Raw genomic sequence first — 19011 nt, forward strand, 5'->3', positions numbered from 1 at the left:
GTGCAACTGTGCCAGTGGATTCTAAAGTGCTAATGAAGTTATGGGATTGAAGAGAGTGTGGTGAAAGCATATCAGTCTTCCCTCGTGTGCTTAAAGTTACTATAATTACCAAGTAATAAAACTGTCAAGATTTGGGGACACCGAGCACATCTAATTTTCCCAGCATCCCTATTAGTCACTGTGTATGCCAAACATTTCAAAGTACAATCCTATCAAAAAGGTAAGAGTGGGGAAGAATCACATGGTGTTACTTACTTAAACAGAATAACCTCTCACCTGCAAGTTTGCATGAGTCCTACAGTGGACTTGTACAAATAATTCTTTTTTTTCTTTCCGTTTTTGAAAGACAGCAAAAAATTTCATTTTCCATATTTGCAGTATTGTGGTATTATCCTTGCACATTCAGCATGTCGCGTTTGAAGACCATAAGAACAGTTCTAGTCAAATGAAAGGCTTGGTTCTCTATCATGGTTTTGACTGGTGGTGAATGTAAGAGTATGATGCTGAGATTCAAAGGCAGCCAGTTGTTCTTACTGGTACTGCGTGTGTCTTACCTGATGCTGTGCTGACCTGTTTGTGTACTAAATCTGCAGGGAAAAAAACCAGGTTTGTTGTCTGCCAATTTAATATACAAGAACAGTTCAGTAGAGGGTCAAATGAGTATTGGCACTAGTCTGTAAGAAAAGGTGGCGATACACAGTTGAAGGAAGATGGGAGGGAGTGACTGTAGCTGTCAGAAATTACAAGAGCTTATGTTTCTATAAAACACAAGCCTAAAAAATGAAACGCATCAGGTAAAGTACTGTTCTTTATCATTCCACCAGTTGAGAGTTCTTGATTATAATTAGATGCAATTATTCGTAAGTTATGCCATATAATAGGAGGTCAAAACTTAAAACTGACAGTGAACAGACTTGTGTTTTTACTGATGCAGGGCCTTCGTGGCTTTGACATACCATAAATATACACAGTGTGTAACAGCATTGTTTTTACATACAGTCCTCCTTTTGGTACAGATGTGGACAGAGGTTAATTATGAGTTAGCTGTGCATTTAGGACAGATTTTACCTTTCTCATTGAGTAAGTATTTCTAATAAAAGGTTAAAGGATATTATGTTCCTGCAGTGCAGTACTTGGATCAGCGGTGTTACATTTGCATATCACTGAATATTCATGACTGTACAGTTGGTATGCATATGTATGTAAAAAGGAAGAAAGTTGGAAGAAAATCTAGGCAATGACTGTGTTTCACAAATTATGAGACTAAGGTGTTTAATGCAAAATTCCAGTCTTGTCATCTGTGGTAAATTGTATCTGAGTATATAGTACAGGCATTGCTTCTGAATCCCTTCTACGTATCTTCTCAATCTTCATCCTGGCATCTCCATACTTATCTGGTGATCCATTCATATGGATCAGACAGGTAGGAGCAGAACAAAAACACAGAGCTGTGAAATGGGAATTTAAGTTAGATGACTTCTCTTTTTTTTTTTTTAGGTAGCTTCAAATGGAGGGGCATAGAAAAGATGCATAAAATTGGGATTGGCACTGTGCTTGACAAATAAGGCTATGTGATGTACAGTGCCCTTACAACAGTGCAAAGCAGGTATTACATATGTCATGAGGCATAAGGCCAACTTTTCAGGTAAGTAACAGTAATCAGCAAATGACGAGTTATGGCTGTAGCTGCCCACAGTGTGCTCACAACCATGCATTCATGTTCTGTCTTTGAACCATTCTGAAAAGGAACTGTGTACCTCTGCCACAGTGCAATGTCTCACCTGCTTAACACAAAGGATGGCACATCTACTAAGCTTTACATCCTTTTCACTTTTACACATGCAATGCAATAAAACTTTCAGTTATCCATCCTTATACCAGAACCTCATATCTTCATCATAACCAAAATCTCTTCAAACGCAAGGGTTTCCCTGTCATCTACTGATGTGATCATCAACAGTTGAGACCTACATTTGTAGCACAAGGGATCTTTCTTTCCTGTGCGCTTATACCTCCTGATACTGGTTTAGTCTGAGATGTTGCCCCTTCGTTGCAAGGGGCTGTTTCTTCCTAGTCAACTGTCACAATCTCAACTCTGTCAAACTACTCCAACCAAACCCTCCAGCATTTTGATTTAGCAACAGTAAATGTAAGGCATGTCTCCAGATGATTCCCATTACCTAGTTCCAAAGAGAGAGAGTCAATATTGCATATTGGTTATATATTTTGGCTCTTCATCTTAGTGTTCAAAGGAGTTTTCTGAACCACATTTTTTGGAAAGCCTCAAGTAACGATGTAGCTTTGTTTTGTTGAGCTTTTGGGTTCTTTTGTCACTGATTTAAGTAAAAGGAACAACAGCTAGATTTCATTTAGTACAGCACAGAATGGGAATTTACAAGTAGAATTGACACATAACTTTAGAGGTGAGTTAGCAATTTGACGTTCTAAGGAGAGGGATGACAAAAAAGAGCAAAAAAAGATGGGGGAAGAAAAGGAATGGGATAAAGAAGAATAGTGATTGAACGTATGACTTGTTACATGCTTATCTTCCTATTTATTCTAATAAATGAAAATTAGGGCCATATCCAAAAAGTTGGTAGGATAATTCTATCTATGGCCTTTATGCTACAGGGATTACAAATGTACTTTAAGCTTTTATAGCTTTAAATTTAACATCACAAATTTTAAAAGGTAGTATCTTAAATGTTAGTTATGCAGTAATTAGTCTATCAGATCTAGTTGTTTGCATCTAATAATCTGTCTTAAAAGAGTGCTGACTGATCACAAATTTTTCTGAAGTCAGTGGGAGCTCTTAGCATTCGGAGTATCTTCAATGGTGGCCAATACTGGTCTTGGTTGCTAGAATTCATCAAGAGAATGTGTTACATTGACACGGGATTTTCAGTTTCCATCAAATACTGACAGAAATGAGTGATGTACAGCTTCTAACAGTGCAGCGCTTTCCTACTGCTCTTCATTACTGTTGTATCAATTCTGGCTCTTCTGAGCTGGTTTTGATTTTGTAACTTGAAGCCCTAATATTTTGGCTCTGGCAGGTAGTTTATGGAAGATAAATCAATGAACTATTGTTATGTTTTCTTGCTGTCTCCAGGCATTCAGCAGTGGCTAATCCCTTGTATCCCATTTTATGAAATCTAAGTTTACTGAGTTAAAGTTGGAAAAGCAACCTGTGATTTGAATGTATCTTTGTCTTGTACTTGGTCTTCTGACATTAAATGTAACTGTAGCATTCAGGATTCTGGGATTTGTTACTAGTTGCTCGCTTCACCTCCTTAGTGAAAATCTTAATTTCATCTACGGGATTGACTTGTTACACAGTCAGTCATTCAGTGTTTTCATTTACTTTGTCTATTTTGAAGAATAGTCCTGCCTCCCAGGAATACAAGAAATAAATAATATTTTCTGTGATTTCAGTGAATTACTGTTTTTTCAATTAGTGTTAGCAGTTATTCCAAATGGTTTAAGAATCAGTTTGTTCTTTACGAAATTGTAGGTATTTAGCTGAAGTATAGGGAAATCCAGACAGTAATACAAAATCAGTCTGTTGTAAGGTTATTTGAGGTAATGATATGTATAATTAATTTTACAGTGATTAAGAGACAACACAGTTGGGGCTCCCAGTTAGACTTTCATCTGAGGATATTTCTCTACACTTGATGAGCAAGAAAGAGATGAGAATTAATGGTAAAACATGAGTGGCTGGAAAGCTCCCCCGCAGAAAAGGACCTGGGGGTGCTGGTCGACAGCCAGCTGAAGATGAGCCAGCAGTGTGCCCAGGTGGCCAAGAAGGCCAGCGGCATCCTGGCCTGTATCAGAAATAGTGTGGCCAGCAGGAGTAGGGAGGTGGTCGTGCCCCTGTACTCAGCACTGGTGAGGCTGAATTGTTTTCAGTTTTGGGCCCCTCACTACAAGAAGGACATTGAGGTGCTGGAGCGTGTCCAGAGAAGGGTGACGAAGCTGGTGAGGGGTCTGGAGCACAAGTCTTATGAGGAGCAGCTGAGGGAACTGGGGTTGTTCAGTCTGCAGAAGAGGAGGCTGAGGGGAGACCTTATCGCTCTCTACAACTACCTGAAAGGGGGTTGCAGAGAGGTGGGTGTTCGTCTCTTCTCCCAGGTGACTAGTGATAGAACGAGAGGAAACGGCCTCAAGTTGTGCCAGGGGAGGTTCAGGGTTGATATTAGGAAAAATTTCTTTACTGAGAGAGTGGTGAAACACTGGAATAAGCTGCCCAGGGAGGTGGTGGAGTCACCCTCACTGGAGGTGTTCAAGGAACGTGTGGACCTGGCATGGTGGGACATGGTTTAATGGGCATGGTGGTGTTTTTTTGGTTGATGGTTGGACTTGATGATCTTACAGGTCTTTTCCAACTTTAGTGATTCTGCGATTCTGTAACATGAGATTTTGAGCAGCTCTGGTCCAAGTTCTGTGTTTTATTATAAGAAGTGATGTAAGGGAAGATTTTAAAATTAACTGGATATATATAATTTGATTTCTTATCTTTAAAGTTTATTGACTTCAAATTGACATCTCAAATATCCTCTGCTATTGAGAGTAACTGAAAAGAACAGTTAAATGGAATACATTTTCATGAAAAAAACCACAAACACAAAAACAACTCAAAAAAAGCCCCATCTCACATTAAAAAAAATCTCAGTATTCTTGTGGTGGGTGGAAAGATAGTTTTCATTGCTATCTGTCAATATCCTAACTTTGTGAACATAAAAGGAGGGATAGTAGACCAAAGGTATGGCTTGCTCTCTCTCACGCACACTCAGTATGGCACCACTGAATGCACAATACTGAATGCATTGTAACTCCTGAAGTAAAGAGGAATTCTGTGTTAGTGATATTTTCTTTAGAGAAGGTATGAGTCCTAGCATGTCCACCCCAAACTACTTCCCCCTCCCTGCCTGGGCCATAGATCTGAATGCTGGGACTTGGCAGAATCTAGTCTGTTGAAAAGGCTAAAAGTCTGTTACCTTTTGTGCATGTTCTGTCATTTCTTCATGTTGAGATAGCTTATAATAATAAAATAAAACAGTAGTAATGAATGTTAAAGAGACTTTATGTTTCAGGAATTCTTCAGTGGCCTGGAAATCAAAAGAGTTGTCCAGGCAAAAATAACGCAACATGATTAGGGAAGAATGTAAAGGAATAGCATAGGAATGTAAGAACAAAATCAGTGACTCTAAAGAATAAAATAAGTTTCCATTTACAAAGCACAAGAGAAGAATCAATGAAAGGGTCCAAAAATCTAAGTAAGAGGAGGCACAAAGGGATAGGTCCATTACCTAGATCTGTTATTAAATAAGAAAGGAGAACAAGTAACAGATTTTCAAAGACTGATTCTTTACTTCATACTTTATAAAAGCGATATATTGTGACCTGCTACTTCATAAAGTTAATCTTAGACAGGAAATAAGAGTGGAACCAAATCACAGAAAGGATAGCCTGAGGAATCTTAATATAGATGTGCTCAAGTGGTAAATCCTAATAAAATTCACCCTAGAATGATTGAGGAATTAGGCACCGCTTATTTTATATATTTATTTATTTATTGTCCCAGAGGGTGAAAATAGCCAGCGAAATGGGTTTGTGTGTGTGTGTTTGTGTCTCTGTTCTTTTGTTAGGAGAATTATTGAAGCTCTCAGTTTTGATTCCGAATAAAGATTCAGGAGTAAATAGTTTAGCAATTAATTTGTATCTAAAAATACACAGAAGAGAGATTGTAAAACAGCCAGTATGGTTTGACATGACCTCTTCATAAGAAAGCTCAATGTGTATCTCCTCTTAGAAAGGATGACAATCTTAGTAACAGGCAAACTTTAGGTACAATACAGCTTGATTTTAATAAAGTCTTTTTCCCTGCATAAGCAAGCTAGGGAAATGTAATATCAACATTATCTACATTAGAAGCTGATATTATCAACATCAAGTTGAAAAATTGCCTTTACAGAGTAATTATCTGTAGTACCCTGTCAAGATGAAAAGGCATTAATGAGCTGGATGATCGAAGAGAACACACACTTATAAAAGTTACTGATGATACTAAGCTGAAGAGGCCTTGAAAGTTTTGGTGGTTTTTTTTTTTCTTTGTTTTGAACATAAGATCTGAATCCAAAATATTCTTGATGAATTTGGAGAGAATCTATGAAATCAACAAGTTGAAAAGGAATGCAGGCAAGTACTAAGCACTGCATTTAAGAGGAAAAACTCAAATACATGAATACAAACCAGGAAATAATTATTCAGACAGAAAAATGACAGAGAAAGATCTGAAGATATAGTAGACCTCAAGGTAGAATAGTAACTATACTGCTAGAAAAAAGTAAAGGATTTTTTATTCTGGAGGAGCATACCAGGCATGTTGTAGGAAAGAGGAGGATGTCAAATTTGGCAAATCTATATATAGTTGGTCCCCTCGCCACATTTTCCTCTTGAAAAGATGTAGACAAACTGGAAATTCTTCTCCATTGTTGTTATTGTTTTCTCCTGTGGAATGAAAACCATCTTTATTTGTGATAAGGATGCTTTAGACTGAATATGAGAAAAAGATTCTTTGTAATTATTAGGGTGATAAAACACTAGAACAGACTACCTAGAGAAAGCGTGGAATCAGCTTTCTTGGTAGTTAAACTTCTGTCAAGATATTCTTCAGCCTGCATTCATGCTGAGTTAGGGTTAGGTGGTCTCTTGTGATCCACTCTGTCTCTGCATGAGTACGGTGCTCAGACTACATGTTTTGGCTGCACAGAAGGGATTATCTAAAATAGTTAAATCATGAACTTGGTGAGTTGAATGGAGCTGCTACTTCTTGCATCCTAAATGCAATTTTAAGTTAGAGCAGTAAGGAACGAAGCTCATTTTTGACATAATAAAATATATTTTTATTTGGCTTCCCAAAAAGTGTTTTGACAAATCATACTTAAACGTATTTTGGAGCTTCTGCATATAATATATGTATGTCTGTCTGTCTTCTAATGATTATGCTAGAAAAGCAGGGAATGCAATTGCAGTAGCACTGAGACAGTAGAAACCCCTTGATTACTCATACCCAGTGGAATAGCCCTGTGGAAAAAATGGCACCCTAGAGGTTACTTGGATTTGTATATTTCTGCAGGCAAAGTTTACAAACCTGTAAATTTAAATGTAGAATTTTTGTGGGCAGAATGCATTGACAAATATGCCTGATGGTAATACATCTCATGCTGATAGTCCCAGAACAGGTCAATAATAATGCTTATATTGATAGCAGCAATGCAGGAGATGTTACTTGGTATTATAGCTAAAATCCATGTTATATGCTTAATCATAATTACATTAATATTGACAGGCTGTTGACAATACTCATATTACTATTGATAGATTTCTGTCAATAACATGTTTCCAAATAAAATATATTAATTCATAATTTGTACAATGCTCGATAACAGCACTAACATATACCAGAAGAAATTCCTCTTTCCTTGGTGATATGCAATAATTTTTTGTTGTTGTTGCACGGGGTATTGTACAAGTGGGTTTGTTCATTTGTTTAGTTTTTTTTTAAAAAAAAAAAAGGCAAACTATAGGTTATTTAAGAAAGAAATGTTCTGTGGGGTTTTTTTCCATGCAGTATCTGTGATGGTGTAAAATCAAGAGAACCTTTCAAGTAGTCTTTTGTCTTGAAGTGTATTTATGTAACAAGTTAATAACACGTAGAGTTTATTATGTATCTTCACCTGAATTGACTGTTCAATTCTGATCATGTAACCTAAGCCTGATGGCATCTTTAACTGAGCATTGATATTTGTCTCCTTCATTACTGGATCTACAATTCTGAGTTCTTAAGTTTTAAATAATTTAAAGTACACCAAATAAGAGAATTAAAACAGTAAGGATGTGACAAATAGAATTTAATGGAGAAACATGGAGGAAAAACAACATTCTCTTTATAGTCCATGTAGCTCAGCAGAATATGAAATGCAAAAATAACATTAAAAAAGCACAAGTTAAATGCCTTGACACTTACAGGCTGTGTTTATTTTCTAGTTTTAAACCAGAATATTTCTCATTTATTCCTACTTCAGGACCACTATTTGTGAAAACAGTACAAACTGAAAAAATCTAACAGATTTCTGAAAGGATTTTGTATAGAGGAAGTAATTTTAAAAGGGAACACTTTATTTATTATCATTTATTTATTCTTCATTTATTATCACATTTGAGAAAAGGGACACCATAGGTAAAGAATATAATGACAATTCCCTACTGTAGCAAAATAGGGAGAATTAGAATTTAGGCCTTTTCTCTCAAAGAAACAGTTGCTGTTATCCAGATTATTAGGACATTTGCAGACATTTTTCATAGGAAAATACAGTTTTCAAACTTCCCCTTTTAATGTTTGTCTATGGGAAGTAAGTATCTACCCTATAAGTGCAGTAAAATCTTAAATCAATTTGGAAGTAAACATAGCGTATAGCAGAATGCTTCAGCCTGTACGTAACAGTACGCACAGTGAAATGTGCTTATACATTAAAATCAAAGCTGTATGGATATAATCTTTAAGTAACTTGCAGGGTCCAGTTAACAGCCATGGCCTATGACAAACTTTCACTGTTCTTAGCAACAAAGAACTTCAGACCAATGCCCAGTTTAATTGCTTGAATTGAGAATGTTTACCTAATGTTTTTGTCTGATATTCTTTCTTTTCCATGTAGTTTGTATAAAAGTGACTTGAAAGTTGAATCAATGTGCTAGTTGGTAATTCAGGAAGAGGCATTAAATATGTCACAGTTAGACAGTATATATGGTGTTGATTCTAATTTTTTAAAAAAGGAGACTTGTTGGATTTTGCAAAATTTCGAAGGTTAACAAAAAGTGGTTGGACTTGTTGGTTCAAAAGTGGTTCCCATTTTCTGTATACAAAGTTCCAGCCCACACTGACAGGTTCACTGAAGTTATTTCCTTCAAATAAAGTTCTGTAAAGGATCATGGACATGAAGAAAATACATATTGTCACAAATCAGTTAGATTGTACAAGGCATGCACAAATTTTTGGGAAGGTCCGAGGAAGATCTTTATGACATCTAGCCCATCCTCCTGTGAAAACTGGGGATAAATTCAGTTGCTAGAACAGGTAGCTTAGGGCATCATTTGGTCAAGTTTTAAGACTCTCCAGCGATGGAGATGTCACAAGTCCCTATGTGACTGTTCCAGTTTCCGTATGTCCAACTGGAATTTCTCATGTAGCAACTTGCAAACGGTTGCCTCTCTTTATTTCACTGCATCTCACAGAAAGGTTTGACTTAATCTTCTCTGTAACCTTCAGGTAGTAGAAGGTTACTATTAGATCACTTCTTAGATGCCTTATCTTCAGGTTGAACAATCTGAGATCCTTCAAGCTCTCCTCATATATCAGGTGTTGGAGCTCCCTGATGGTATTAGTGGCTGGTCTGTTTTCAGTTTGTTGACATTTCTTTTGTACTATTTACAGAAGAGAGGCAAAACTGAACGTAGCATCCCAGGTGTAGACTCACCAATGCCAAGTAAAGGGGAATAAGCACATCCTTCAGTCTACTAGCTATGCACACTCCAGTAGGCATTGCCACAAGGATGCACTGGTGACTTGTGTTCAGCTTGCTGTCTACCAGAATCCCCAAGTCCTTTTTTGCAAAGCAGCTATGCAGTCAGTCAGCTCCCAGCCTATAGTGATCCATGAGTTTTGTTGTGTAATTCATGATCCATCATAATCCTGTGTATTTGACATATTTTCCTTTATCTTGAGAAGGTTCCTGATGACCTGTTCCTCACTTGCTGAGGTTTATTTAGATAATCTGGGTATACTGGGGAAAAAAAAGATCTGCACAGATTTAGCCTACCTTATTTGTAAGAAATCTACAACAGCAGTTTCTCATAGCACCTGGGATAATGGAAGACAGCTGGAAAAGATGATTGAACTGATGTTGGAAAATAGTTTTAGTAGATGGATCAAGGAAGCTGTTTGATAAGATGTCCCTTTCAAATAACTTTAGGATTTTGAAAGGGGATTTTGTGTATTGGGAATTGTATACAACACTAGTAGGAGGGTAACTGAAATGAGTAGAATGGAGTGAAATAAGTAGAAGGGACTGAGATGTTACCAGAAGTGAAGACACTAGACTTATAGGGGTTACGAGTGAATAGCACTAAACCAGAGTGACAGGTATCTGAGCAGATGGTTATCAGAGAGTGTGGTTCCTAGAACGGTAGTGGGATGAGAAGATGAGGGGTAAGAGGGATAGTCATTGGAGCTGGAGTTTTTGAAGTGGTGCAGCAAGATCCAGTAGGGGTTGAATTGATCCTTTGATTACAAAGTGGAGGAGGTAAATTATTGGGATGATACTGGATAATGCTTTCCAACCACACTTCCTGTGCCTTGGTGCTTACTACAGAAAAGACAGAAGCGTGAGTGAGACAGGCTTGAGTGTACTGCCTTTGTATACGCTTGTATACCGGCTTGTCAGGCCCGTGCGGGTTGATGCAATGAACCCCATAGCTGTTTGCCCAGAGGAGGTGGCCGTATACTACCTTCAGCCATATTTTGCTTTCTAATGAGGGAAGAGGAGTTTAAAGAAACCGAGTGGAGCTATTGTATGCCCTACCAGTGTAGCCAGTCTTAGCTAATTGGAAACTACTGTTGTACAACATATATTAAGGAAAAAATCATTACTGAGGTGTTATCCATATTTTGCTCTTGCAATTTATTGCATTTATTTTCTTAGTCACAGAATTCCAGATACAATAACATTTAAACCAAGCATTTTTAACAAATATTTTTATTTTTCTCTGTGATGCTTGAACAAGAAAAGTATACATTTGTTGAAGTTGCTCGTATACATTAATCATCTTGCCAGGAAATTTGTTATACGACAAGTAGCACAATCCCGCACCTGTCAAAAGACTCTGGAAAATATATGCAGGCTTCAGGATGTACTGTATGGTAATTTATGTCTGAATTGTTGAATATTTCTTTAATATCATATAATGATTCTTCTCTAAACTAAACAAATCGCTGCCTTTATTTAGCAAGTTTTATTATTCCCACCTTAATTTTCATCCATATTTTTTTGTATGTAATCCTTAAATTTGTTAGTATTTCTAAGATTTTCTTTCAGCTGCAGCTACTGAAGTATTCATATAGCAATATTTTCTATCCACCCCGCTGTTCTCTTCTAGATTTTAGTTTAGATTTAGTTAGTAAGAAACTTCTAGAAAGTAGAAGTTAGTTAGAAGTAAAAGCATTTTCCCTATTTCTCCATAAAACACCATATAGTTTTACAATTCTTGTTTCTGATCTTGTATTTTAAGTTCCAATTTAATATTACAGTTATGCCCAGCATTTTTTTTTTTTAATTTATACAGTGAAATATTAAATCTATGGAGTTCTCTAAGTATCTGGAAGGTGTTAAACACTTCTTTATAACCAAACACAAATGTTACTGTTTGTGAGAAATAGTCCACTGTAATTTCTTTTGAGATGAAATTTTATGCTGTTAATGTAAAGCTTCCTGAAAGGACTGATAGCATATTGATATAGCATTCTGAAGAAGCTTTTTTGTTATTTCTTGTTTACTGCTGATATATTACAACTTTGTTATCTTTCACAAGAATAAAAATAGGAAATGCTTCATTATACTAAAATCTATTTGTGTTTATTCCTAGAAAGTTTTTTTGTGAAGAAATGGCCTTCAGCATTGGAAATGAAAAGAGTGTGAATCCTGTGCTCAGAATAAGTCAACTTGATGCTCTTGAACTAAACAAAGCCCTGGAACAACTAGTGTGGTCCCAGTTTACCAGCTGTTTTAATGGATTTAAACCAGGGGTGTTGGCTCATTTTGAACCAGAAGTAAAAGCATTTTTATGGCTTATATTATGGAGATTCACTATCTATTCCAAGAATGCAACTGTGGGACAGGCTATTCTGAATATTCAATACAAGAATAACTTATCCCAGACAGAGAAATACCAGCCTCTGAGCAAACACCAGAAGTTATGGTATCTTATTTTCACTGTTGGTGGAAGATGGTTGGAAGAAAGATGTTATGATTTATTTAGCAATCGTCAACTCCAATCTTCCTGCAAAATTAAGTGCTACATTACCTTTGGAGCTGGACTTCTTAAACTTTGTGGACTTCTAAATTTTCTGATTTTTCTTCAGAAAGGAACATTTGCAACACTTACAGAACGCATTCTAGGAATTAGGTCAGTTTTTTGCAAGCCGCAAAGCGTTCGTCAGGTAGGATTTGAATACATGAATAGGGAACTCTTATGGCATGGTTTTGCTGATTTTCTGATCTATCTGCTACCACTTATTAATGTACAGAAACTAAAACTTAAACTTTCTTCTTGGTGTTTGCCTATTGCAGGTCTTTCCAATAGTGAAAACACATTAGCAGCTCGCTGCAAGGAATGTTCGCTATGTGGGGAATGGCCTACTATGCCTCATACCATAGGCTGTTCGCATGTTTTTTGTTACTACTGTATTAAAAGTAACTATTTATTTGATATGTATTTTACATGTCCTAAATGTGGCTCAGAGGTACATAGTCTTCAGCCACTGAAATATAAAATTGAAATGACAGAATTGCATGCCTGATATGCAGTTGATTTGTTTTCATGCTGTACATGAAATATTATGTTGTAGACATTAATGGAAAAATTCAGAAATTATTGTAAACAGAAAGCTTAAAGAGGTTTTTGGAGACTCTGTAATTTGTTGTAATATATGTCTTTACTGGTCTTAGTTTTTTGCTGAGTAACAGTACCAACTGGCCTCTCTGAAGGGAAGAAAAGAAAAGAAAGGAGTTCACCAGCTCTTCAGCTCTGACTACTTGATCCCAGCTTGGTACCCCTATGTTGTCAAGTCATTCCTTCTTAGATCTAGAGTCTGTCAGCCTGCCATTTCCTAACTGCATGCTATATACTTCCCTCAGAGATAGAGAAGATGCCCAGTAAGCTTTTACCCATTTTGTGGATTTTCTCAAGCTTGTAAAAGCTTCTGCTGTTACCAACTTAGCTATTAGATGGATTTAGTGGGAGAATTGTCCTTGTCATGCCTGAAGAATAATTTTAAATTTGAATATTTTAAATTTGAATTCCCAGTGTGATGTTCCACTGCAAAAAGGAATGGTAAAATGAATTGTCATCTCAGGCGATCATTAATAGTTTTCATCATATTCAGGTGCCATAACAGGACATACTCTTTCTCTAACTCAGAATTGCTCTCTTATCAATAGACCATAAGCTTTAAGTGATCCATCTGGTAGACAGATAGATACTTCATAGTTAACATGTGCCTACAGGAGGTATAACCACTTCCTGTTCAAATACAGTGCACCTTCTAGACCTTCATGAGATGACCGAACTCATTTTCTCACTCAGCTATATGTTTGTCATCTTCAGTGATTTGTGTATGACCACCTCCCATTTCTTCCCTATAAAGCTGAGGGACGCAGTCCATCATCCATTGGAATGTGGCAGCTGCCCAAGGTAACCCACATTCTTCTGAGTCAGAGCCACTGGAGAAAACTGTTTACTCACAAGATGCTGTCTTTGGGACTTGCCAGTCGTCTTTGTTTGGTGTGGTCAAGGTGGATGCCAAACCTCACTAGCAGCTCACTACTACACAGGATAAAGATCAAACACAGCTATGTGTATGTAGATACATTAAAAAAAATTAGGTAACTGTTCCTGGTTTTTACTATTACTACTTGCTTTCTCTGTTGACTTTGCAATGTTTTTATTATTCCCTGTTTTAACACTTCATCCATTTATTCTCTGACCTGGTTTTATAAGATTTTTTTTTTTTTTTTGTCAAAATTGCAGTCCTTTTTTAACAGGAAGTCTTACCCAGAAGTGCCTCATTAACACAAAAATACATTGCATCCTTTTTTGGCTCTTAAATCAAATTCCCAAAAACTTCTACAGTTAAATTGAGTAAATCACTTTATGATGGCTGTGTTCTTGATTGGCTATCATCAACAGTCAGTCCCAAAAATAGTATGGTAACAACTGATCCCGTATCTTTGATCTACTTTTATGAAATGGTTTATTACATTCTTTAGTGTCTGATTGAAACAACTCACCAGCCTATTTGTTTGAAGATCTTAAATTCTAGGTTTTGATCTTTAGAGTGACACACAACGCTTTCATCTGATGCAATTAAATACAGTTAGCGGGCTCATAAGTATCTTTTGGCAGCCCAAAACTTCATTAATTCTGCTACTGTTCTGTGAGTCAACAGAGACTTCAGAGCAACTGCTTCCAGATACCGTGCTGCAATATATTATTTGCCATCAAATGTGTATATCAGCAGCCTGCCAAATTTCTGTTATTCGCAGTTGCCATTTGAACCAGCAGGTACAAATCTGTCTTTATTAGAAGTATCAAATCTGGCAAGTCTGTTGAAGAATATCTTGGAGTCATTTGCTGGTCTTGAAGTGATTCTGTATAAATTGTCACTGCACATCACTTAATAGTTCTTCCTGAAGAAATGTATTAGCAACCCTGACTTTGAGGTGAGGATCATCAGCATTCCTGCTACCCCTCTCTTTAACTATCCTTATTAATTAAGAGTTGTGCACATCTAAAATCCAGTGTTCATAATTCATAATCATAGCAGACCTTTGCTTCCTCGGACTCTATTCCTTCTGAAATCACAATGCAGTATTATGACAACAGGGTGTGGATTTTCTATATTGGACTCTGTAAGGTGTCATGTTCTTTTTTTGTAGGAGTTCACTTCTTTCCTATTTAGAAATGTTTCTTTTTCCTGAATATTTAAAGACGGTTATCTTCCTTTTTCATTCCACCTCTCTCTGTCCTGCTGTTTGATTTACCTAAGCTGTATGAATTTCCTGAGGTTTGTTTTGTCTCTTGCAGCTTCATGCAGGTGAAATCCTAGTAAAATGTATACCTTATTTTTCATCCCTGTTGCAGTATCAGTACAAAACCTGTTTGCAGAAGTTTTGTACCTCTATTGTACAGCTGTTTTCTGCTGGCTGTGCTATATTGCAGTTGGCTTCCCTGTTTTTCTTCTGGGGTTGAACTTTTGATGGCTTATTATACCAAAGCATTGGCCTACTACTGCAGTACCTCATCATCAGTGCATTAGATTTGTAGCCCGTAGCACTGACCAAGTTTCTAAACTCTTGTGTCGTATAGCATAAATAAAACAGTTTGCGTTACACTAAGATCCTAGATCCTAAGGTGTGGCTTTAATTCTTTTATCTTCCATACAACTAAGCAGGTACCATGCATCTCACAGAAATAAAAGGTTTGGGAAGAGAGTGGTTCCTTTTGTCAGATACTGAAATTTTCTTTTTTTTCTTTAATCTACCATGTGGTGAAACCTCTGTTCAGTTGTAGTCAAAACTCAGATTGAATGAGACCAAGATTTCAACTTGTGTATTGAAAAACTACTTGTTACCAGGTTAGCTGTTTAGGACTCCAAAGTTAATACTCAGCAGCTTCCTTGTGGCACTGTAAAATCAAAAATATACCTTTTTTTTATCTTGTAATTCTGTTTTGTTGTGGCTTGTGATATACTAATTGCATTGATGATTTGTCCTCATAAGCATTATATTTTCACGTTAAAACTCTACTGTAACAAAGGACTAAGATACATCTGGTGATGTATCTATTTGCAGTAGAGGGAATAAAATTTATTTTGGAATGTTAATCTCTTCAGTCATTTTCTCTAAACAAAAGTTTTTTAGTGTTCAGCTACCATGAGAATGTACTTCTGAGCAGTCATATGTGCAGCAGTAAAAAGGATAAATGCCTAGAATTTAAGAAAGCTAAAGGACCAGAACTCTTATTCAGTCTTGGATAGGCGTTACAGCCCCATATTAACAGTTTTATTTGTGCTCTGTTGTGTGTCTTTATGTGCTACATGAATGTTTTCATTGTATCAGAAATCAAAAAATTAAGCCATAACTGAAACAGACTAATTATGAACAGTTTCTTAATATGTTTATTAATATACCTTCATTTGAATGAGAATTACCAGTTGTCACAAGGTGTGATTTTTGGAGGCATTTAGATGGAAGGAGTCAGAGAATGCTGCTTCCTTGCTTCCACAAACCGCCACCACTCCATCTACTTCATGTGCTTTAAGAGAGGTCTCGTTTAAGTAGTGTTATGGAAGACTTAAAGGCAGGAGTTTCAGGATTCTGTAAAAGGAATTACAGGGATAGTATCTGATTTCTGCATTATCTGGAAATACTTTTTATTTTTCCGTAAGTGTGAGCTGTTACGGGCAAGCATGGTCTGGACAAAGTGGTGAAGAGAAGATATTAAGAAAGATGAAAGAAATATCTTCCCTAAATAAAATCCAAACTGATTAATGTCCTTATTTGAGAATATTACTACAATTGTTATCTGGGCTGTATCATTCTTATGAAAACCAAGTTGAAAAATAAAAGATGCTTCTTAACAGGAGGTTCTGAAGTTTGCAAGACATTTTTTTTTTTTTTTTTTGGAAGGCTGCTTATCATGCCTATTCGATGGTTTGGCTGTCCAGTGATTTCATACTTAGTATTCATGAGACTAAAATGCAAAGTGGGAAAGTGGTTTATAGTTACAGTTCATTTAAAAAATTTTCTTCAATTTTAGGTTCCAAAACAAATTATCTTTCTAATAATTCTCCTTTTGAGCAGACTAGTCGTAGCAATAAATTGTCAACTGTTGTACTTTGCTGTGTGTTTGCTAGGAAGCTGTCTTGGCTTGTACTAAGAGAATATTGTGGCGTGACTGGGCACACAGGATAGGGTCATATGGTTACTGCCATGGTAGGTATTAAAGTTGATGGTTACTTCTAATAACAAACATATCATAGCCTGGGCTACTGCAAGTTACAGTGCATACAACCAAAACACCACGGAGCAGTTTCAAAATCATGCTTCATGCTTTTTGAATGTCAACACCTTGTGCATTCCCAGGAAAAACTCTAGTAAAATAGGTCAAGTAGATTACAACTGCCTGCCTTCGCCCTACCAAGAGTGTTTTCCATGTTATCATCAAAACATCCGCATAAATTGTTGCTGCAGTCTTCATAGTTTCCACCATTCCAGGGAAGCCCACTTCCAAGGCAGGATCTGACGCAAGCCTGGCAAGGTGATCAAATAGACGGCATTCAAGCAAAAGACATTGGGGGAATCTCTCTAAGGCTAGGACACTGGGACCAGATGACTACTACACAAACGTGCACAGAGATAGTTGTAGGGCACCTGCTAAGGCCAAGCAGTGATCATTCCGATTCTCTGGAGCACACCTGGGGGTTTGAACCTATGCTTAAACTGTTCACTGCACACAGAATGCAGACCCATTTCAGGTAGGAGTTGTGGTCAAACTTGTGCAACAGCAACTACAGGTAGTTCTAGATCTTGCAGGCAGTTTTTAGTAAGTACAAAATCCCTAGTTGCACACCTCTCTGATCCTGAGTCTACTTAGAGAACAGGCTGGTGCAAAGTATGGTAAAGTTCGCCATTGTGCTATCATTCATCTCGGAGGAATCAGTCGACTTTAGGCGAGATATTTCAAGGATATTTCAGGGAACAAAAAGTTGTCAGTCTCGTAACTGCTCTGCATTATGCTATATTGGAAGAGCTATAACGGAGGAATAATCATAGCATGTTGGAGTAGCCCAGGAGAGGGGAGAGACTGACTCCTCCTCTCTTCTGCCATTTTCCATATTCATTACAACCATCTGTCTAACCTCTGACTGAAGAACTGCCAAGTTTGATTAAACTGACAAATGTGTCCTGTCACGTCCCCTAGCTTTTAGACACTTGCCTATAATTGGTGTACCATCTTGTTTAGAGATCTTACCTAACTAGTTTTTCAGGACACAGTCTGCGAAGGAAGTAGCCCAGCCTAGCACCTCCGAATTGTTTGTACCTTTGGGAAGGATACCTCTGGTGCAATAACTGTGTCAAGGATCTTCCTCAGAGATACATTGTCTTAATGGAAAAAAAAAAAGCCACGGCTTACAGGTTCAGTAGAAGTCTTCAGGTAAATATACCCGATTCCCTAACAAGATTGCTAGGCTGCCCTCTGGAGTTAGTGCTCATGTTGCTTGGAGCCCAAAGACGAGGTGCAGAAAGGATCGGGTTTCTCTGCCAAGAAGCAGGGCAATCACTGGGGTTGGGCAACTAGGAGAGTGCCTGTTGGAACAGGCAAAGACAGTAAGTAGTGTTTGTGGCAGTATTGACTGCCACATTGACATTGGAATCTGTATTAGCACTGAAGACTTGCAAAGAGTTTTGAAACTTGCTCTGCCTTAAATCAGGTCTACTGCCTGTTACATGATTACTCTGAAGGAATCCTCTCCTATTATACCCAATCTTGGTATAAAGTCTTTAGCCATAGTTGTGCATGGTGCAGTAAGGTACAAGAATGGGCTTGGTATTCTGGTTATTGATACCCAGTTTGTCACTGGTGATCTCCATCTTACTTTCAGATGCATTAAACCACAACAGGAACTGAACATTTGACTGAACACACTAAGTGAGACACAATTATCTGGGTAGAGATGCGTGGCCCATGACAAGGCATAAGAAGCAGTGTTCACGATGCAGACCCAGAGGCCAATTAAGCTTTTCTGAAAATACTTTCGCATTGATGAAAAGAAGTTTTCAGTCTGTTTGTACTTAAGTAGGTAAGTTTCTCACGTGAGTGACTATCATAGCCAGGTATAGTACCCACAAAACAGTCTCTGTAATTAACAAAAGCCTGTATGATGTGAGTGCAGTATTTATTGATAACTCCTAAGTCCAGCCTCCTTTGATGTAGGCTCCTACCAAAGATTGTGGCTCCCATGGGTTGCCCCACGTAATAAAGTCACATGGTTCAAAGCATGGTTCAAATATAGATTCAGAGAGCAAATAATTACCATCGCTTCAGGATAGTTTTCACAACAGGCTCTAACATCTCTATGACTGCTACACTATCAGTAGTACAACTGATTTG

General features: G+C 37.3%; 1 protein-coding gene across 2 annotated transcripts; it reads left to right on the top strand.

Annotated features, from left to right (window-relative positions):
• The first annotated feature begins 1596 nt into the window (after positions 1–1596).
• Positions 1597–18535, top strand: PEX2 (peroxisomal biogenesis factor 2). 2 transcript variants are annotated; one of them, XM_059815190.1, is made up of 3 exons: positions 1597–1645; positions 11704–12277; positions 18503–18535. In XM_059815190.1, exons 2-3 carry the CDS (start codon positions 11723–11725, stop codon positions 18509–18511), a joined length of 564 nt encoding a protein of 187 aa, XP_059671173.1. In that variant the 5' UTR covers positions 1597–1645; positions 11704–11722; the 3' UTR covers positions 18512–18535. The 2 variants fall into 2 exon arrangements, with proteins under 2 accessions (XP_059671173.1, XP_059671171.1); XM_059815188.1 differs by lacking the exon at positions 18503–18535 and having other exon boundaries at positions 11704–13701.
• Positions 18536–19011: the final 476 nt, after the last annotated feature.

The sequence above is a fragment of the Gavia stellata genome, chromosome 3, assembly GCF_030936135.1.
Source record: "Gavia stellata isolate bGavSte3 chromosome 3, bGavSte3.hap2, whole genome shotgun sequence".
Lineage (NCBI taxonomy): Eukaryota > Metazoa > Chordata > Aves > Gaviiformes > Gaviidae > Gavia > Gavia stellata.

What these genes read in the sequence shown, in the direction of transcription:
- PEX2 (XM_059815188.1), top strand. Translation starts at nt 11,723, where the DNA reads ATGGCCTTCAGCATTGGAAATGAAAAGAGTGTGAATCCTGTGCTCAGA.